Consider the following 22,694-nt stretch of genomic DNA (forward strand, 5'->3'; position numbering starts at 1 on the left):
TATGTTCCAGCCTTGATTATAATAGCCAACGGTGATGACCCATCTCTAATCCTGTTAGAGTTTGTTTGGAACATGGGATGAAAAACATTATATATGAAAAAAAAAAAACATTAAAAAAGCATTCAAAAGTCCTAGAACTACATCCATATGCTTTCTGAGTTTTTTATTTTTGCAAAACAATGCAGCTGAGTGTCTTCATGAATTTCTAAATTTAAGCACACATGCAGTATAAGATGTCTCGACGCTGTGCTGGAAAATGGAATTTAAGCAACTAAAGCAACTTATTGTCTACATTTAAGCACTACAAAAAAAGAAAGAAATCAATATAAAAAGTACATATTACAAGCAAAAGTATAAAACCTACTTACATAAAAACAAATAGTAATAGTAATAGTAATATTTACACCTGACCAAATTGAAGAACTGAATGAACATGATTTCTCCTGCAACATAAATGAACCACACCACCTGCTATTAACGTGTGACCTGTATCTGGATATTTAACAGATAACTTCTAAAATAACATTTAAATACAATTAGGCCTATGTAAAGAAATCTCCTGCTACCATATGACAGTCCAGTGATATGAACCGGTCCAACGTTTCAATGCTGAGTGCAGCATAATGTGATCATCTGACAATCAGCTACATTTACAGCTATATGTGCATGTATCTGAGCTCTTACATCATCAGTATTGTAGAAATGTAAAGCTCTAAGCTGACGAATGCACTGTTCTTATTCCTTTACATCTTGCTGCAACTAGCACTGATAAAAAGGTCAATTTATACCCAGTGTAGAAGTGAAACAGCACTATCTTATATGGGTCAGTTTTGGTGGGTTGGTCAAAGTGTCTGGTGGTCCTTATACACTAACTGCAGACTCGTTTAATCTCAATTAACCCAATTTCTACCTGGCTGGATACAATTACACTTATACAGGCTTTTCCAGTGTTACAAAGGAATCTGTGACCCGTCAGAATGTGTGACTGTAGCGCTATCCGTCTGTCTGTCGCAAGTCATTTTGTGACTTTGTGGGGAAAATTGGACAATTTAACAAAATCTATATAAAAATAGCTTTCTTTTAACGGTTAGTCTCGTTTGCAGTTACGGGGCATTTATGACCATCCGATGGAACATTACACAGTTTCAGAAACGTGTAAAAGTTACATATAGTCACTTCAAGCTTCTCCACTGGCCCCCGATTCGAACGGCTTTCAGCTCCTCACCAGACACCGATTGGTTCGGTCCGCTGATGTTCGGCCACAAACACGTTACCTTAATCCTGAGATTCTCGCGAGAATCCAGCTGTGCTGCAAGGTACAAGAAATCTTATATATCTTCATCTTAAATCTTAATAATTTGGTGCGTAAAATCAGTGGAGTTTACCCTAAATATTGTGATAAGTTACATTCTGATGAGGCACCCTAGTTAGTTCCTATGTAGGATTATGTGTTGCTCTTCAATCAGAGGCCTGAAGTCGGCCTCAGTAACGTTAGCAAGGCTACTGACAAGCAGCCTACAGGTCATGGCTTTCTCGTGAGAGTCTCCTGCCTTGCTACCTTTGCTCAGGGATACATTTTAAATGTTTTTTAACCGCAGTTTAGCATCTCCGGCCTAATTTGCATGTTTAGATCCGATCACAATGTGAGCAGAATCAAGAGAACTTGACGTATTAATACCACATGTAAATGCAAAGGCCTGTGATCAGATGTCACTATCCACATAACGTATCCAGGTACAGATCGCATGTTGATTGTATTCTAAAATATAAAACAATATGGTTTTTAAAAGAAATCGAACATTAGTAGAGAGGTAAAGTGCCTCCTCTTCTGGCAATCCTCATGGGATCTTATTTTGGAAAGAGTATGTCCGGTAGTGAACGGGGAGGGACTTATTCTTTTTTTTTTATCCCTTTTGATCATTTTCTAAGTAAAGAAAGTCTCAGTTTGTCGAATATACGTCACCTGGCTCGCAAGCTAGCTAGCTTAGCTCTGTTCTCTGTTCTCTTGAGGCAGGCTTTACACCAATCACAACCGTTGAGGCAGGCTTTACACCAATCACAACCGTTGAGGCGGGTTTTACACCAATCACAACCGTTGAGGCGGGCTTTACACCAATCACAACCGTTGAGGCATGGCTCTACACCAATCACAACCATTGAGGCGGGCTTTACACCAATCACAACCGTTGAGGAGGGCTTTACACCAATCACAACCGTTGAGGCATGGCTCTACACCAATCACAACCATTGAGGCACACCAATCACAACCGTTGAGGAGGGCTTTACACCAATCACAACCGTTGAGGAGGGCTTTACACCAATCACAACCGTTGAGGCGGGCTTTACACCAATCACAACCGTTGAGGAGGGCTTTACACCAATCACAACCATTGAGGCGGGCTTTACACCAATCACAACCGTTGAGGCGGGCTTTACACCAATCACAACCGTTGAGGCGGGCTTTACACCAATCACAACCGTTGAGGCGGGCTTTACACCAATCACAACCGTTGAGGCGGGCTTTACACCAATCACAACCGTTGAGGAGGGCTCTACACCAATCACAACCATTGAGGCGGGCTTTACACCAATCACAACCATTGAGGCGGGCTTTACACCAATCACAACCGTTGAGGAGGGCTCTACACCAATCACAACCATTGAGGCGGGCTTTACACGATGACGATAGCGCAGCGACGGCGAGCAGCTTTTTGTTTACATTCAACATGGCAGCCACCGAAGCGCAGCAGCCCGCTGATGCCGCTGTCGCTGCTACGTCACCCGGATCGTTGCTCTGATTGGTTGAAGGACTATCCAATTGCACCCAGAGGCATTTACGTGCTGTTGGTGACGCCCCTTTGGAAATGAGCTGCGAATTAACCTTGCCAGACCCACTCTCAGTTACAGCTGAGAAAGGTCTGGGGTCAACCAGGCTAAGAGGTTGCCCCAGTTATCTTTTAAATTGATAAACATGTAATCCATGGCTGAATTCAAACAGGATCATTCACTACGGTGCATATTTAGTCTGAAATAATGTCCCATGGTGGTCCACTGGAAGGGGAGGGACTTTGCCTCTCTATTGCTGGTGATACGTTGTACTTGTGCTGCAACATGTTGGATTTCTCACTCAGAGGGGAAACCATCTGAATCCACGTGCTAGTCCAAAGATCCTTTGGTTCAGGAACGAGCTTCGCCCACAGTTACACTGGTGGTCAGCTGACAATAAATCACAGTCTGGCTTTGTGGACGTGCAGAGTGCTTCTGTAGAAGGTAGAGCTTTAATTCATTTCTGCGCTGAGCAGAGAAAAAGGATAAAATCTCCCCGGGTGCCGTCATGCCGTCCACATGGCCGTTTTGAGGATTTATCTCCTGATGACATCGTGGAACTTGCGGTGTTGTTGCAGTTCTCAGAGACTTGATCACAAATCTAGACTTAAACAAAAGACGGATTACACGTGAATTCCGCTTTAGGTTTGGATTTTCTTCCGAATGGAGCAACAATAATCTTTCTTTTGATACGGTTAGATGTCTACTTCTATTTCATGGCAATCATCCAGACGGGCATGATGATCTCTGGGAAGCCTTCCTGCCTCTCCACAGCCAGGACCTCCAGGCCCGCCTTGGCGATGATGCACTTCATGATGTCCAAGTGGCGGCTGATGCTGCTGTCGATGGGGTCCAGCTTGCAGCCCTGCCGCGCCATATTGTCCTTCATTATGATCACTCCGTTTGGACGCAGACTCTTCTTACAGCGAATCAGGAAGTTCATCAGGTCCTTGTCTGTTAGGTGGCCTGAGGAGAAAGACAGATAAGGAATGACGATAAAAAATCGCAACTGGGATACCTGTCTCTGCAGCAACTAGTCCTACCAACCATATGGTGATATCGGCCGTTTGTTGCTACCCTCTAAAGTCTGATTTAGGGTTCTCTGTAGGCTCCACGCAGAGCTTTCTCCTGTAGCCTACGTAAGTGGCCTGAAGTGTACACTTGTGCGTCGATGTGTGCGTTGATTGCTTTAAGAGAATAGCAGGGCCAGCATATGTGCATGTGTATGGCGATTTATTAAATTATTTTAATCGATTTTAGTGCTTCAAGTGAAAGTTTGCGAACTTGTCTGTTACTGACAGAGGACAAACAATTACAATTACACTATCTGTCCAATCGGATTTTTCTGTTGCACGACTAAAATAACTTTTGAACGTACACGTTCCACCAAAACAAGTTCCTTCCCGAGGCTGTTTTGCGCTTAGCACCGCCCAAGACGATTGTGATTGGTTTAAAGAAATGCCAATAAACCAGAGCACGTTTTGCTCCCATCCGGGAATGCTGCGTGGACTAGCTAGACCCTCCTCCGCAGCGCTGTGGAGGAAGGTCTGGCAATGCGAGACTAGAGACTACAAAGTGAAACAGGAAACTAGGGAAAACACAGACACTCCTTCCGGAAAAATGTTTTTTTGTGATTGTTGCGGGCAAAAATCTTTGATTATGCGGCACGTTTTCTTAAAAACTGCGATGGAATATGCTATATATGATATTTATGCAATTTTATGCGATGAAATTGCGGGAACTTGCAAAAAATGCAGTTTGATGAAAAAGAGAAAACAAAGTGATCCCCCAACACCCTGCTCTTTGATGATGTTCACGTCGCGTAATTATGTCACTTCATACCGTTCCCATGGTAACAGGGGAAAATGGCTGCTCTTGTGTGAAGTAAACGCAACATTTTTCAACTTTCTGCAAAGATATATTATGTGACTTTTTTGCAACGAAAATGCGGGGATTATGAAATCATGCAAGCCCCGCATATTTTGCGCGGAAATTGACTTTGGCTGATTATGCATTGAATTATGCAATCGTATAATCACGTTTTTCTGGAGGGACTGAACAGAGAACACAGAAAAAGCCATGAACAAATAACAGGGAAACAGTAACACAAGGAATGAATTGACAAACTAAAACAGGAAAAACCTCAACCGAAAACCAGAACCATGACAGAAGTATTCCTTTCATGATTGGAGGAGAAGAGGAAGATACATATTCTGTACCTCCTGTCAGTAAATGGACCTTTTTCACAGCAGATATGTTGACTTGTCATAGTAGGAAAAGCACAGCTGATATTGATAACCTTAATGATGGCTCAGTTCCATCAAGTGTCCCAGTAAGATATTTCAGTGAGTCAGCATTCACAATACCAGGACCTCTCCTAAGTGGAATGCAGCCATCAGTAATGGTTTAATACCAGGGCCTCTCCTAAGTGGAATGCAGCCATCAGTAATGGTTTAATACCAGGACCTCTCCTAAGTGGAATGCAGCCATCATTAATGGTTTAATACCAGGGTCTCTCCTAAGTGGAATGCAGCCATCATTAATGGTTTAATACCAGGGTCTCTCCTAAGTGGAATGCAGCCATCATTAATGGTTTAATACCAGGGTCTCTCCTAAGTGGAATGCAGCCATCAGTAATGGTTTAATACCAGGACCTCTCCTAACTGGAATGCAGCCATCATTAATGGTTTAATACCAGGGTCTCTCCTAAGTAGAATGCAGCCATCATTAATGGTTTAATACCAGGGTCTCTCCTAAGTGGAATGCAGCCATCATTAATGGTTTAATACCAGGGTCTCTCCTAAGTGGAATGCAGCCATCATTAATGGTTTAATACCAGGGTCTCTCCTAAGTGGAATGCAGCCATCAGTAATGGTTTAATACCAGGGTCTCTCCTAAGTGGAATGCAGCCATCATTAATGGTTTTGAATACACCTGGGCTGTTCCTACTATGACATGTCAACATGTCTGCTGTGAAAAAGGTCTATTGGCAATCAACTCTAGTCTCACCGAAAATAAAAGAAGCTCAGTATCCCTTGGAGTTATGTTCAAAGACCATTCTGCAGGTCCAATGAGCGGTAAAATAGACTGAGATCCTTCTCATACTTACAAGCCACCCACTGCATCCAGATGACGTCGTACTTGTTTTTCGGGGGCGTGAACTCCTGCAGGTTGTAGCAGTAGTACGTCTCGACGCGGTCAGCGTCGTCGCCGAGGTATTCCTCGTGTGCGTAGAGCAGGAAGTGCTCCATCATGTCGGCCAACTCCATTTTCTCAAACACAGGAAAGAGGACGCCTTTGGACACGCGGCCGATCCCGGAGCCACAGTCCAGGGCGCAGTGTGTGCCCGCCTTACCAGGACCCTGTGGGGGGGGAGGGGGGAGGAGATACTTAAGGAAAAGCACTAATACCTCACTGTAAAAATCACTCTGTTACAAGTAAAAGTCCTGCATTGAAAATGTCAAAGGTCCACTGTGTAGTGTTTGAAGTATTTTATTAGCTAAAATCAACATCTTCATTCATAAATATGGCCTCATTGGTGTAAAATGACCTCTGCCAATCATCTGACTTCTCCTTATCTGTGTTTACATTGGACGGGCAAGTCCACATTTTAAGAAACTATAAGCGCTGAGAGGGACATAGAGCACTAGCCGACCTGTCTAGCTAATCCACAACGTGTTGTCGTTCAGAGGCCAGCGTCACGTGACTGAAACGGAGAAGGAGATCAGTGAGAGGGCGCTTGTCACTGCCAGTTTTGGGGAGTAACGGAATACATGTAACAGCGTTACGTATTCAGAATACAAATTATGAGTAACTGTATTCTGTTATAGTTACAAATTTAAATAGTTGGTATTTAGAATACAGTTACATTGTTAAAATCAATGGATTACATGACGATACTTCTCTGTTTCACGAGTTTATTCACTCTGAATAAATTAAGGCAACTTAATGCATTTTCCAGAAGCCCCGATATGAAATACAAAAAATAGCTATTTGCGTGATCAGTCACAATGGAGTCGGAACGGGAACGACAGAGCCAGGGCAGCAATAAGTTTCTATCTTGGAAATTCAAACAGCATTTCACATTAAAGAACGAACAGGGAGAATGAAATACAGCTAACTGTGCCGTGCAGCCTCTGCTTCCCAGCAACCAGCCTCCTTTCAGCTCCAAATTACTCCACCTCCAACCTGAAGAAGCATCTTAAAGTAAGTTATTTTTTTAATTAGCCAAGGGTAGTCGTCTGCTGTAGTTTTACTGGTCACCTTGCTATTTTAACATTGACGTGCGACTTTACATTCTCCTAGGTGCTGATTTACTAGCTCCAGAGCCGTTTAAAGACTATAGCCCCGTTTGACATGCTAACTAACGTTAGCTAAAATTAGCTTGTGGTAGCTTAGACCGATGTTAGATTTTTGTAGTATGCAGTTCGGGACTACCAATACAATAATCTATCTGCTTGTTCAGGTACACATTCAGTTGGAATAAAAAGAACACACCATTATAGGCCTGTTTAGTAAGCTGGATGTGATAGCCACATTCCTACACTTATAAAACGCAATTCAATGTGGAAGTAATCCTGAAGTAATCCAAGTATTCAGAATACGTTACTCAGATTGAGTAACGTAACGGAATACGTTACAAATTACATTTGTGGGCGTGTATTCTGTATTCTGTAACGAAATACGTTTTGAAAGTATCCTTCCCAACACTGGTCACTGCCCTGGCAAATTTGAAAGCCTGCAACTGCCCTTTAGTTCATAACGGAGGATCAGACTTATGGCGAGCCACAGGAGAAGGAATCCTCGCCGCCAAAAAAGCAAAAGAGGGTATAATAGCTTCTTGGTACATAACGGCTACCGTAGATGCAACACGCATTTGGAAAAAGCGAGGTGCTAGAGAGCACTGTTCGTTTGAATGCAAAATACAATTTCACTGCTAGATGGGGGACATTACTACACAGTGGACCTTTAAGTAAGTACAAGTATGTAAGTATCATCAGGAAAATGTACTTAAAGTATTAAAAGTAAAAGTACTCAATGTAGAAAAATCCTCCCATTGTAGAAAGAGTAAAGGATCCAACCAGTGGTGTGTTTAATGGTCTCATCATCTCAGCTGGACTTGTAGCTCTTATATTGTTGGCTAGTTTCATTCATAATAAAACATCAGATTTTATATCTACATGTGTTTTGTGTGCAGGAATCTTAATGTGTAAAGTAACTAGTAACTAAAGTAACAAGTAACTAAAGCTGTAACAGATGAATGTAGGGGAATAACTAAAATAACTGGTAACTAAAGCTGTAACAGATGAATGTAGCAAAGTAACTAAAGTAACTGGTAACTAAAGTAACTAGTAACTAAAGCTGTAACAGATGGATGTAGCGGAGTAACTAAAGTAACTAGTAACTAAAGCTGTAACAGATGAATGTAGGGTAATAACTAAAATAACTGGTAACTAAAGCTGTAACAGATGAATGTAGCAAAGTAACTAAAGTAACTAGTAACTAAAGTAATTAGTAACTAAAGCTGTAACAGATGGATGTAGCAGAGTAACTAAAGTAACTAGTAACTAAAGCTGTAACAGATGGATGTAGCGGAGTAACTAAAGTAACTAGTAACTAAAGCTGGAACAGATGAATGTAGCGGAGTAACTAAAGTAACTAGTAACTAAAGCTGTAACAGATGGATGTAGCGGAGTAACTAAAGTAACTAGTAACTAAAGCTGGAACAGATGAATGTAGCGGAGTAACTAAAGTAACTAGTAACTAAAGCTGGAACAGATGAATGTAGCGGAGTAACTAAAGTAACTAGTAACTAAAGCTGGAACAGATGAGTGTAGCGGAGTAACTAAAGTAACTAGTAACTAAAGCTGGAACAGATGAATGTAGCGGAGTAACTAAAGTAACTAGTAACTAAAGCTGTAACAGATGAATGTAGTGGAGTAACTACAGTAACTAGTAACTAAAGTTTTAACAGATGAATGTAGCGGAGTAACTACAGTAACTAGTAACTAAAGTTTTAACAGATGAATGTAGTGGAGTAACTAAAGTAACTAGTAACTAAAGCTGTAACAGATGAGTGTAGCGGAGTAACTAAAGTAACTAGTAACTAAAGTTTTAACAGATGAATGTAGCGGAGTAACTAAAGTAACTAGTAACTAAAGCTGTAACAGATGAGTGTAGCGGAGTAACTAAAGTAACTAGTAACTAAAGCTGTAACAGATGAATGTAGCAAAGTAACTAAAGTAACTAGTAACTAAAGTAATTAGTAACTAAAGCTGTAACAGATGGATGTAGCAGAGTAACTAAAGTAACTAGTAACTAAAGCTGTAACAGATGGATGTAGCGGAGTAACTAAAGTAACTAGTAACTAAAGCTGGAACAGATGAATGTAGCGGAGTAACTAAAGTAACTAGTAACTAAAGCTGTAACAGATGGATGTAGCGGAGTAACTAAAGTAACTAGTAACTAAAGCTGGAACAGATGAATGTAGCGGAGTAACTAAAGTAACTAGTAACTAAAGCTGGAACAGATGAATGTAGCGGAGTAACTAAAGTAACTAGTAACTAAAGCTGGAACAGATGAGTGTAGCGGAGTAACTAAAGTAACTAGTAACTAAAGCTGGAACAGATGAATGTAGCGGAGTAACTAAAGTAACTAGTAACTAAAGCTGTAACAGATGAATGTAGTGGAGTAACTACAGTAACTAGTAACTAAAGTTTTAACAGATGAATGTAGCGGAGTAACTACAGTAACTAGTAACTAAAGTTTTAACAGATGAATGTAGTGGAGTAACTAAAGTAACTAGTAACTAAAGCTGGAACAGATGAGTGTAGCGGAGTAACTAAAGTAACTAGTAACTAAAGTTTTAACAGATGAATGTAGCGGAGTAACTAAAGTAACTAGTAACTAAAGTTTTAATAGATGAATGTAGTGGAGTAACTAAAGTAACTAGTAACTAAAGCTGTAACAGATGAGTGTAGCGGAGTAACTAAAGTAACTAGTAACTAAAGCTGGAACAGATGAATGTAGCGGAGTAACTAAAGTAACTAGTAACTAAAGCTGGAACAGATGAGTGTAGCGGAGTAACTAAAGTAACTAGTAACTAAAGCTGTAACAGATGAATGTAGTGGAGTAACTAAAGTAACTAGTAACTAAAGCTGGAACAGATGAATGTAGCGGAGTAACTAAAGTAACTAGTAACTAAAGCTGTAACAGATGGATTCAAGATGGACGAATTGAAACTTTTTTTGGTGACGTTTTTTGTCACTTCTTTCAAAAAATGTCGTACAATTTTTCCGATGTTTGTCACTTTTTTTTTGACTTTTTTGGTCACTTTTCGTCACAAATTTTCGATATTATTGTTGATTTTTTTTGCACTTTTTTTTGACAGTTTTGTTGTTTTTTTCCAAAATTTTTGATCATTTTTTTTCTCCAAACGCTATAAAATTGAATAAAACACCCAAATTAAATGAAAGTAGTGAACTGATTCATTTATTTGACTTCTTAAGAGTAATGGTTGTATGGAACCATCCACGTTATGTTTTTGGACAATGTGGTTGAAGGAAACCCAAATTTCTGATAAGCTTATAGAAACTTTTTGAAAATGGGTCATATTTGACCCTGAGGACAACAGGAGGGTTAAAACACTCCAGCGGAACGATCACGTTTAATTGAGTGAAAGTCTTTCGTTTTTTTCCCAGGTACGAACTCTGCTCCATGTCTTGCAAGCGCTGTATTTTATGATGCACCCATAGAGGATAAAATCAGTAAAATACCTCAACAAAAGATTGAAAATTTAGAGCCGGATTTATGTTTCCCAGGAAACAAAATGTACATTTAAATGTGTGTTTCCCTGCAGCGTGTTATTACCATATGTATAAGTCAGCGATCTAGACTCGATTGACTTTTCTGCGGTGCCAGATGTCCGGCCTCTGTTTTCCTCAAAAGCGCCGACAGCACAAACAAGTCGACCTCGGCTCCTCAGGGCAACCAAACTATGAACTTTACCACGAGGGAACCAAAAAAAAAAGGTCACCTCACTTGAATCACGCTGGGTTTTTCTTCCTTTTCATTTGGTATTCTGACCTCCCTCCAACCCCTTCACATCAGGGGCCCCCAATGTGTGATTGTATGAAAGATGGGGCCCCGAGGAACTCTGTGCTCGCTTCCTGGTTTCGGTGAATTACTGCCATATTGCTCCGCATGTATGTAGCTCAGTTTAATCTGGACGTGTTCTAAATCTTTTCCTTCCTCGGCTTGTTTTTTAACAGAGATGTCAGGTTATAACGGGAGCTGGTCGCAGCCAGCGAGCAGGACGGGTCACTGAGCACACTTTTGTAGTCGGTCAAAGAGAGAGAAATCTTTTGACACTTTTAGGTTGTTGCATTCAAGTGAAGAGTTAAATGTGATTTTCTGGACATTAGACTACATGCACACAAACAGAACAACTAGAAATTGAAGCAAACATAAAACTACTTTTTCTACAGCGCTACAGTAAATGCAGTGCATCACTCCAAAGAGACATACTGCCCCACGCAAGCAGGGTTCCCCCTAGGTTTGTGGAAGGCTTAGGTGCAGGTATTTGGTGGGCAGTTTTAGTTTATTTCGCTTTGGATTATACAATGCTCACAATGTGCTTACTCATACAAAAATATATCGCAATCAACGCTCTCGCACCACACAGTTCAAAGTACGTATTACAGCTACGGTAGCCTTCACGCCTTAAAAAGATGGTCTCTTTTCAATCTGTTTTTTCTTTTTCTGGGCGAAGAAGAAGAAGACTCCTGTTCCTGAAATTTTGATTTTGAATACGTGTGGTCCTCCATGTTTCCTTCTTCAAACTTGTCGGGGGCCGGGAAGCTACGATACCCATTAGCAGCGTTAGCAGCAGCTGTCAGTTTATCATGTGACAGAGAAAACGAGAAAGGCGGAGCAGTATGTCCTGTATGTCCCTTACCGGCTAACGTATTTCAAGATGGAGCATGAATATGGAGCGTCTACCCCAGTTCATGCTAACGCAAATGTAAAAATTCAAGCCAATAGGCAGTCTGCCCCCACATAATTTTTTCAAATACACCGCACTTTCGCTGCATAAATTATCGATTTCCACACAAAATATGTGGGGCTTGCGTTATTTCATAATCCCCGCATTTTCATTGCAGCCGTGAACATTGAAAAGCAGGATGTTGGCGTGGGGGGAATCACTTTGTTTTCTCCTTTTCATCAAACCACAGTTTTTGCCCGCAACAATCACAAAAAAACTGCATTTTTTCTGGAAGGACTGAATAGGAATACTTTGAATTGATGGTGGTGGTAAATATTCATGAAAAAGGACAAATTTGTGAACGGGCAACACAGATTTTGATAATGAACAACTAAACACGTTACACACCGGTCCTTAAAGAAAATGTGACATTTTAAATTAAAAAAAATAATTAATTTCACATAGTTTTGAACCATTAATATTACCATATAATTGTTTCAAATATTGGAAAAGCTAGAGGCAGATAACTCACAAAAGCTACAAGATCAAAACTTGCTAAAGAAATCCACAACTTTAGTTAGTTTTGATGCTCACATTGATTTTACATTCATTCAGCTTAGGTGCTGCCCAAAACGGCCTAAACTTCATAATAGTAGGGAAAACTATTATAAGGTGAACGGGAGAGCATTTGAACTTGATTAATGCAGTGCAACATTTCAAAGGTTCTTATAAACTCTGTTTCACAGCTTCTGTTTGGTTTAAGCTCGGTGTCATTACCCTAAAGTTTGGTGGTACAAAAATGATTCCTGTGACCTTTTTGATCACATATTAGTGTGTTCTGTAGGCTGCACAATAAACACTGGCCTGCAGTCGGAGCCCGCTGGAGTTAACTTGGTGAGCTCTCTGTGAACTGCTGTCCACATTCACGTACTCAGTTTGTGGATTTAAATGTACGATAGTTTGGCCTGACATGTGGTAGTCTTGTTGTCTTTCTACTCCCAACGTCCCAGCCCTCGTTGACACTGCCGTTACACGCAAAGCACTCAACAAAGAAGCACACAACCTCAGCCACCAGCTGAACTCATGCTTCACATTATCCAGCTGCAGATCTGTAAAAAAAAAAGCAAGAGCTTTATGCCCTCTGCCATTACAGCCCTCAACAAACTAAAGCAATAAGACTCAATGGACTCATGTTGTTATTGTCTGGTGAGTTTGGCAATAGCAATTTCAAGGCTGTTACATGTTGAACAAAAAGGATCTTACTCTTTAACAAAAATGTCAATCTCTGTAGGGATCATTTCCATAATGTAGTCAGACACTTAGAATAATAATCTGAGCCTGTCAGTGACAACAACAGCACTTTTAGTCAAGTTTTAAAGATGGTGAACCAAACATGGGAAAATAGGGTCCAGGTTGCCTTTAACCAGAACTTGTGGGCTGTGTAAAATCAGGGTTTGTTGTGTTTATATTAGCACTAGTAGAACATTAGCCACTTAGCTTCCTGCAGTTCCTCTAAAGCATCCAATCTTAGCAGTTTATAATTAGAGCTTCTGTAAAACTGATCCTCTAAATAGCCCCCATCTCTGGGCCAAACCCATTCCCCTGAATTAGCACTTACGCTCTCCCAACGTCTAAATAAAACCCTCTAGTCCACTCTGACATACACTCACATGAACACGCAGAGACGAATAAGTCTGCACTGCAAACTAAAGAAGCATTGAAAAATATGAGCATAAGAAGCTTTTAAAACGCAGAAAAAGTTATGACATATTTTAAAGGAAAGGTTTTTTCGACAAGCTTTTTGTTGTCATGCAAAAAGCATGACAGCAAAAGATTCATACCACTCATGTACACTAAATGTGAAGATAAATCAGGCTGCAGGCTAACTTAGCTAAGCATAACGAGTGGATATAGAGGAAAACAGCTAGACTGGTGCTTTCCAAAGGTACCACCTCTAAAGCTCACTAGTTAGGCTAACACATCTTGTTTGATTAATCCTGCAAAAACAGAAGCATAAAAACAACCATTTTCCGGTTTAGAGATTGTTTTCATCTTTTATTTTTGTCTTTGGCCAAGAGCAGACATAGCCTGGCTCCGCCCCCTCCTACGTACTTCCTCTCAATTTTCATTTTCCTTCAGTACACTGTCTGGGTTTGCAGTATATTCGCAGGGGTTTTCTCCGGCCAAAACTTTACCGGTCCAATCAGTGAACAGAGACAGTGGCTGAGAACAATGACGTTGATGTTGTGCGCTAGTTTGAGTTGTAGTTCCGTAATGGCGGCGGAGAAAGTTGCGAGCGAAGCCATTCGGTCCGTTGTGGAAACGCTGCTAAATATCCAGAAGTTAAAGCCCGAGTTAGACCAATCTTTGCTGAGTTGTGTTGGTGGCCATGATGTCGTGGCCCTCCTCCCCACGGGGTTCGGAAACAGTTAGATTTTCCAGCTCGCTCCGTTAGTGGTGAAGGAGTTGGCTAAGGCTAACGCTAGTGATGCTAATGCTAAATATAAGCCGATACTTGTTGTTGGTCTCCCCTCTTGTTAGCATGGTCCTACCAGACAGTATGTAGGAGGGTGGAGCAAGGCTACCAGAGTGGCTCTGGGCAGATCCAATAGTTTTAAACTTCAACAGAGTACCCGCATTCAAGGAAGTTAACAATTGTCAATGGAGAGAGGCCAGACTCTCTGGACACATGAAATGGACCAGAGTCTGGTAGGACCAGGCAAGACCAGACAGAGCAGATGCCTGGCAACCAGCAGAGACTTTAGGAATGTACAGGTTTGGACCAAAACGTAGTCCAGTACAAAACACCCCATACAATTGCAAATTGTTGTGTTTACGTGGGTTTTGTGCAAATTAAGCAAACAAGAAGGCATGGAAGGCAGATTTTTTTACCTTTAGACAGAGCCAGGCTAGCTGTTTCCAGTCGTTATGCTAAGCTAAAGGCCCTGACACACCAAGGAGATTGTCCATCGCCCTAGATTTTGCGTTGTGTCCCGCACAGTCGCTATGCGTCGGCTTTTCAAAATTCATCCACCTTTGAATCGGCCGGCATGACGAATCCATCTGATTGAAAAATGGCAGTGAGGAAGGAGCACACACAGAAGGCTCTTTTCACTTTTGATGTCATCTGATCAATTCAATACACATAAGAGCTGTCAAAACTCGCCGAAAATGACATTTGAATGTTCCTTCTAAAAAATGTATGTGGTAGTTGTGAAGTGCAATTTATTTGCCAAGACAAAGGCGGCGTGAGGCAACGAGAGGTGTCGCCCCAGTTGGCCTCCTGGTTCTTGGCCATCTGCTTATTTCCCAAAATGTCAAACCGGTCCTTAAAATGCATCCCCTTTAGTCAATCACGCGCCACATTGCAACGTATGAAACTCCAGATATTCCTCAGCAGAAAAGACCCTTGTGAACAAATTTGTGATCGTAAAAAACTGACCATAGTACAAAGTGATAAACAGCTTTTGGCTCGGCTTGTTCTCTGCGGGTGTTTATGAGGCTGACATCAAGTCTGAGCTACTATTAGAAACTGAACCAAAGTGTCCTACAACACGAAACAAGGTGGAATTCTTTGTATGCAATCAGGAGGATGGATTCCTCGCCCAGAATAGATTGTGACATGTTTCTTCAGAGATAGCTGCAACAGTGTAAATGGATATACAAGTGAAGAAGCTCCTCAAATGTTGCTGGATCAGTTTCACACTGAGCCTCTGTCAACTTGAACGTGAGTTGGTTTCTCTGACTCACCACAAACCTCTTCAGAAACTGCCGGGAACCCTCCAGATCGACGTTGCCTATCTCCATAAAATCTCCCAGCATGCCCTCTTCCGAGGCGGGGACGTCCTCATAGAACTGCTGAGCTCTGTAGTAAAACTGTTTCTCTCCTTTGATGTACTCACAGGTGACAGGAAACAGCTTCACTGTTTGAACACATAAAGAGAACAGAGGTAGGATTAATATGATGAAAAAACACAAACCCATCTACAGACTCTAATCTACGCCCTAATTTAAAGAAGCAGGATGGAGTGCCGACACACAAGCTAATGTACTGCTGTGGACGGGGGGCAGCAGCTAAACGCATTTTAGACGTCTAAAAAATCTAAAAACATCTATATCAGTTTTCATTTCATTTTTCTTTCTTTTTTTGGAGGATTAGGATTAGTTTGAGAAGGAACAGGGGGAAGCAAATAGCTTATTTGGTCCTGCCCCTATTTCAGAAAATCATATTATTACAAAGCAAATAGATAAATAATAAATAAATACAGCATACAATTTTTCAGGTCTTACAACTTACAACAATCAGTCCTTCCAGAAATTTGGGAGTAGCTGCTTTAACGCTGCCTTCATCGCTTAGTTTGTGTTATTGTGTGACTTTGGTGTTCTAAAACGGTTAGTTTGGATTCACCAAAGTCACACAAAAACAGAAACAAACTAACCGAAACGTGTCGTTTCGAGCTACGTGCAGTGGCGCCAGAAGGAAGCCAAACACCTTTCATCCAAAGGCGCTGCCCACACAAAGATGACACAGAGCTTGATTAAAATCGGCAAACTATCCCCTTAAAAGTGCTGTAGGTAGGATTGTGAAGATCCAGGACTTAGCCAAAACATTTGAACATCGACAACTTCTCAGTCCTTCCCCCTCCTTTCCACTAAAGCCCAAAAACTGTCTCCTAAGCCCCTCCCCCCACAAGGGAGAGTGAATGCATGTGCATGCGCAGTGATTGACACCCCCCACCCCCTGGCCCTGATTGGTGCATCTGAACAGAGAGCGGTGGATTTTTGCAAATCTCACTAGAGGCTGTAGGTGGAGCCAGAGGAGCCTGCTTCATGTAGTTCTACTAGAACATAGGGTCAGTTTCAGCTAATATGACAGAAAGTTAGTTTTAAAAGTCTTACCTACTGCACCTTTAAGGCAGGTTCTGAGAAATAAGTCATGGTTATTTCTTACAATAGATACGACGTGACACTGAACTGCTCCGTATGGAGACGAACACTGTTCACCATCTCGAAGGAAAAGTAGAATGATAATTTGATTACCAGAAGACTATAAATAAGGACGTGCCTCTGCTCAGCTGTTACATAAAATAACATGCTGGTTGATTCATCTCTGCATTCACACGCTATGTGACCAGAAAAATACTTAATACTTTTGTGAAACTGTGAACTTCCATGGAACCCTTGAAAACTACAACAATTCTGTTGTCTGTTGTTTTGTAAGTGTTTAATTATGTGTTGTACTACAACACTGCTCTTTTATAACATGATGTCAATGACATACTGTGACATTAAGAAACTTAACAACTGGCTTCTCAAACTATCCCCTCCCCTTCATGCCTCGGTTCTGCTGAGCTGAAATAAATCCTGCAGAATGAACGCAACATTTCCCAAGGCTTAGATGACACGTTCCTGGCGTGGCGGGCGTGGAGGCGGGGGACTCTGGGGAGTGTCCGTCCGCTTGTCAAGCATCTCCAGTGGCAGAATTCATGACACCACAGTGAAACCTTAAGAAGAGTGGGGATTTATTTCCAGCCGGACTCCCTCCTCCATGCTAGAAACATCAGGACGAGGCAGGGAGCCAAGAACGGGACTGAATCGTTCAGCACCTGAAGGACTCGCTAAAAACAAGGTGTAGAAACGCACAATTCATGTGATTTTCCTGGCAAGCGATAGGGCCCCACTTCATTATGGGATGTCTGAGGGTTTTGTCCTTGCATCAGGTCTGATTGGAGCGTCTAAAGCTGGCAGTTACAAATAACGTGACCCTCAAGGAAGGATTTCAGAGGGTAATTATAGGAACATGGAGACCAAGAAGGGGGGAAGACAACGTGATGACACACACGAGTGCCAAGGAAGTGTCCGTCCAGTGCCAACATGTTCTTCTTTCAGCTCATTAGAAGTGCTACACCTTTGACCAACGAAGTAACACAACGAGACATCAGATTTAATGTCACAAGATCTTAAGATTACTTCTGATGTGCACTGTAAACAAAACACTGTAAAAATAGTTATATCCCGGTAGCTCGTGGAGATTGTTTTCAATCGGAAATTCTGTAAACTACCAGAATATAACTTTACTTCAATTAAAAAGTTTAATCTGTTATGCTTTGTTTGAAACGTGAAAAAGTCAGTTACTCCACTCGAAAGTCAGTCAGTAAGTTCTGTAGTGTATGGGGCCTTTTCTTGTACTAATCAGCATTAACTATTCTTACATTTATCTACGAAAAGCACTGTAATTCGTTAGTATTTGACATATTTGTTATTGTTTGGACCACAGTGACTGATGCTGTATAAAAACACTATGGAGCATGTAGGGAGGAGTTTGATTGGATGTTTTGGGTCATAAAACACAAGACTTTCACCCAGCGCTGCGGAGGAAGGTCTGGCTAGTCCACACAGCCTTCCTGGATGGGGGAAATACATGCTCTGGTTTATTGGCATTTCTTTAAACCAATCACAATCGTCTTGGATAACGCTAAGCAAGATTGTTCCGTTTGATAGTGCTGCTGCGAAATAGCCTCTGGAAGGAACTTGTTTTGGTGGAACATGTGTACGTTCAAAAGTTGTTTTAGATACTCACTTTAGAACAGATACTCAGATTTGACAGATAGTCTAGCTAGCTGTCTGGATTCACCCTGCAGATTATTTAATGCTGGTGTCTAGACTTTATCCTTGCATTATTGGACTTATTTGCACTACGACCACACACTCTCATAGAGTACCTTATCATGTATACTGTATGCAGATTTTTTACTTAGTACCTTTTCTTTTATTGTTCATATTATTCATGTGGAGTTGTCATTTTATCATCCTGTTTGGATGTGTATGTTGTGTGTGATGTCTGTAAGCTACTGGGACCTTGAATTTCCCATTGGGGATCAATAAGGTATCTATGTCTATCTCTGTGTCTATCTATGATCTGAGGAGCAGTTAACCATAGTCCTCAGAAATCCACCGGAGGTTAGAACGCCAACACAAAGGAAGTCGAAGGCAACAGATATCCGGCCCAAGTGAGTGAAATCTGGCAGAATTTCGTGGAACGTCGAGGATATAGACCACCCTAACCCTAATCCTGTTCCCTGGGAGTGTTTTAATCCAAACCACTATCTTTTTCCTAAACTTTACTAGCCATTTTTGGTGCCTAACCTTAACTGTCGTTGCTGCATGATGCTCACTTTTTGTTGAACAAACTCGACTGCCACGGCCCCTGAAAGGACAGTCATCTTGTAGCTGGCTCCCAGTCACCTTTTGCATTGGAGGAATTTATTCCTCTTCCCTCTGGGCACAGATAATTGTGCAATTAGAGCTAATAATAACTTGCACAACCCTTCGGTGTGCAGTTTTTATTCGTGTCACTTAAGCCTTCCTAAGGACACTTCAAATCACTCCTTTTTTTTCAGACACTCAAGGATTTCAGTTTGACCCTGTTCACTTTCAAATGATGCAATTGCTCTTCATCAATCTGTTGCTTGTGTGCTGCTACAAGGTTTTACGCCTTGTTTACTGTGTTTTTAAATTGTCGTGTTGTTTTTGGTACCGCCAACTGCAGATCAAATTTACCCTTGAGGGACAATAAAGCTATCTTCACTCTGAAATGAAATGTTCTGTACAATATATTTATTTTAGGTGTGCTCCTCTCCCTTGACATGTACTGTATTAAGACGTTTAAATAAAAGAAAGACAAAATAAACATTTCGTTGAGTCCATCTAAAGCTGTCACTGCTGTTCGTAAATAACCCGGCGACCGCAGCTCCTCTGACTGTCATGTATCGCACTGACTGACATGATTTAGAGCTCTCATGCTTACCATGCCACACCATTAATGGTCTTTGTATCAAGTTAGTGGTAAGAAAACAAGACAGATTGGCCAGCAGGTCAAGATCTCCCGTTTCTGCAACCTGTGCTATCATGATGAAGTTCACACCCTGCACACGCTTGGCTTTGACCTTCTGAAGAGTCTTCTCCTGTCCTGATGGAGAGCTTAGGCTTGTTCACTGACCAGCATGCTTTACAAAAAAAAATAGATTTCTGCCTGTGCTTTCCTGTTGCATCTCACAGTAAGAACAAATCTCCCCTTTAAACCACAACTCTGCTTCTGTACAGGTTAAATGGACAATATACAACATGTTAGTTACTGAACTTGTGTCCTGAAGGTGTTGGCAGAGCTAAGCTGTTTCCACTCATCTTTATGCTAAGCTAGAAGCTAGGCTAACCACGTCATGACTCCAGCTCCAAAACTGAAATGCCCTCACAGAACATGGATATTGATCTGCTCATTGATTGAGCAATTAAGAGTATTACCAAATAATGTTAGTCTGAAAAATGGAAGTACATTAACAGGATAAAGTCTGACATCCGGTGTATGGATATCGCTCATCCTCCGCTCTCCGTTTGTTGCCGTTTTTAAACTGCGTTCGCAAAAGGAAACAACAACAAACCTCGAGCTAGCAAGCTACACGCTGAAGTTTTGATGAAAATTTGGATGGTGCAACACAGCAGGCCTGCTTGGTTCTTTCGGGGGAATGATTGTAAAGATTTACAAATCTTATGTTTACGGCATTGACCGATTGGTGGGATTGCTGTGAATCAAGTACACACGGCGATACACTGGTAAGAGCTAATGTGGATTAACAATGTGTCCAGCTAATTTAAATAGCTCACGTTACTGTATTGTTACAACAGTTAACTTCACTTAATATTTTATGTGGCGTTTTCTTTTGTGGGGTGAAAATGCGAGGGGGTAAGTGTCTGTCAACAACCCGTAGCTTCTATGTCACCATTTTGATGCTAACAAGCCATCACCTCCCGTTAGCATCCCATTGACTCCCATTCATTTTGATGTCACTTTGACAGCGAATAACTTTACATCTGAAGCGTTTAAAGACTCTATTTGTCCGTTGTTTATTTCTAAAGAAACACGACAATGTATAAAAAGCTCCGTTACCTTGTACCTCACGTTATGGCTCCGTAGCAGACATTTTTATAAAAATAGGCTAACGATTGTGTCATAACCACGCGACTTACTGTCACACAGTAGAGGAATTACCGTATAGTACAGGAGAAGCTCGCAGGCAGTTTGGACTTACATTAGCTGTTTAAGTTTAATTACTAATGTTAACTAGCATGTTAGTTAGCAAAAATTAGCTTGTGCCTGTGTTATCTCCTTACATATACCTACACTCTCCGTCTCTGTAAGATTGGGAATGATTGAGATTTCTCTCGGCACAGCTACCAGAAGACTTCACACTTTCAGACAGGTTGCTCACGTCACATCTACGTCTTCAAGCTCAGTTGGAGGCTGCTCAGTAACGCTCAGCCAGCACCGGAAAAGAGACTTCTAATATCCTTCACTGGTCTCCATCCAAAGACACGGGATCTGTTGGTTCATTCTTAAATACTGTCCATGTGTAAATGTTCCACCAAAACAAGCTCCTTCCTGAGACTATTTTGCAGAGCTAAGACGATTGTGATTGGTTTAAAGAAATTCAAACAAACAAGATCTTTTTGTTCTCCTATCCTAGAATGTATCTGTGTTCACCACCAGACCTTTTCTGAGCTGTACATTTAAAGCCCCCCATAAGTTATTAAGCATGAATGGACACTATTGAACCCTGTAGGAAATAAATAGTGGGAAAAAAAGAGTATGTGCCCCAAAACATGCACACAAAAAAAACATGCAAAACCTCCAGCATGCTCCTTCAGATTTTCCCAATCCTAAATGGGGTCAAGGGTCAAGAAAAGGTTGTAAATCTTGTGCAGCTGGTTTGATTTTTGGGCCTTCTTCTTACCCACGGGCATCAACTCAATCAGGTACAGGTAGCTGGCGAAGAACTCGCTCCTCAGCGCGTGCTGCAGGTGGAAGGACATGCTGTGGCGACACATGGACTCGTCTGTCTCTTTCCAGCGGTCCCTAAATGCCTGGTGGGCACGCTTTAAGTTGGGCGACGCGCTGCCACCACCATCTTCAAGTGAAATCTCCATGCTGGCTGTACAGTAAGTGCACCTGCACTGTTATCCAGAAGCTGTTTGACCGTGCCACTGCAGAGGAGAGTAACACTCAGTGTCTCCAGCTGCTGCTATATCTGTCTGGCTGAGTGTTCAACATGTCTCTGCCAGCGTTCAAGAGATCGGGCAGAGATCTTTTTCACAGGGCGGTGCTCAGGACGCCTCGCCAGATTTACAAATCACCTCCTATGGGACACTGACTTTGGAGGAGTGAGGGGGCGACTGAGAGACGACTGAATTTCAGTCTGCAGATTCCAGAAGCACACGGGAGTCCATACGTCCGACCTCAAGGCCTCGCTACTGTATCATGTGCTCCTAAAAATAGCTGTCTCATGTTTGTATACAGGGCTCCTGTTTTGTACTGGGACAAAGAGTACAAATCAGGCTCCAAGTCATCTTATTCTCTCAGACGTACACCAAGTCCTCAAGAGAATGATAAAAAATAAAAATAAAACTTTGTGCGTCTTAGTTTGGCGACTTTGAGTTCGTGAAAAGCACTATATAAATTTAATTTATTATTATTAATATTAGTTTTCATGTGTGCCCCTTTTTCAAGAATCCTTAAAGACTCTTCTGTTCATTTAGAAAAGAGTTAAGGTTGTATCTGGTCTGCTGTGCAGGGAAAGGAAAGTAATGAGGCCAAAAGGAAGGACAACATGAAAGGAGAACAAGATGAGGGGTCAAGGAAGGAAAGAACATTTCTTGTATCTTGATCTTAAGTTATGTAATATACAGTATATCTTCTTTGGTAAATATTGCTTTAGGAATGTCACTTTAATTTCATTTAGATTCACAGCAGTAAAACATATGTGAAAAACACTAAACAATAGCACAGTCTCATAAAACAATAGTTTTCATGTTGTGTAATGTATTCAGAAGA

At 41.4% G+C, this 22,694-nt stretch overlaps 1 protein-coding gene across 1 annotated transcript; it reads right to left on the reverse strand.

Moving 5' to 3' along the window:
- Positions 1-2,771: 2,771 nt before the first annotated feature.
- ntmt2 (N-terminal Xaa-Pro-Lys N-methyltransferase) lies at positions 2,772-21,935 on the reverse strand. The gene is made up of 4 exons (XM_028588147.1): positions 21,598-21,935; positions 15,560-15,732; positions 5,936-6,188; positions 2,772-3,792 (listed from the first exon to the last, which is right to left on the reverse strand). The coding sequence occupies exons 1-4, from the start codon at positions 21,788-21,790 to the stop codon at positions 3,536-3,538; spliced, it is 876 nt and encodes a 291-aa protein (XP_028443948.1). The 5' UTR covers positions 21,791-21,935; the 3' UTR covers positions 2,772-3,535.
- Positions 21,936-22,694: the final 759 nt, after the last annotated feature.

The sequence above is a fragment of the Perca flavescens genome, chromosome 9 (genome assembly GCF_004354835.1).
Source record: "Perca flavescens isolate YP-PL-M2 chromosome 9, PFLA_1.0, whole genome shotgun sequence".
NCBI lineage: Eukaryota > Metazoa > Chordata > Actinopteri > Perciformes > Percidae > Perca > Perca flavescens.

Excerpts from the sequence above, each read along its gene's own strand:
- ntmt2 (XM_028588147.1), bottom strand. The coding sequence starts at position 21,790 with ATGGAGATTTCACTTGAAGATGGTGGTGGCAGCGCGTCGCCCAACTTA. Across the intron at positions 6,189-15,559 it reads AGTTTCTGAAGAGGTTTGTG|GGTCCTGGTAAGGCGGGCAC; the intron begins GTGAGTCAGAGA and ends CCCCCCCCACAG. Across the intron at positions 3,793-5,935 it reads CTGGATGCAGTGGGTGGCTT|GCCACCTAACAGACAAGGAC; the intron begins GTAAGTATGAGA and ends CTTTCTCCTCAG.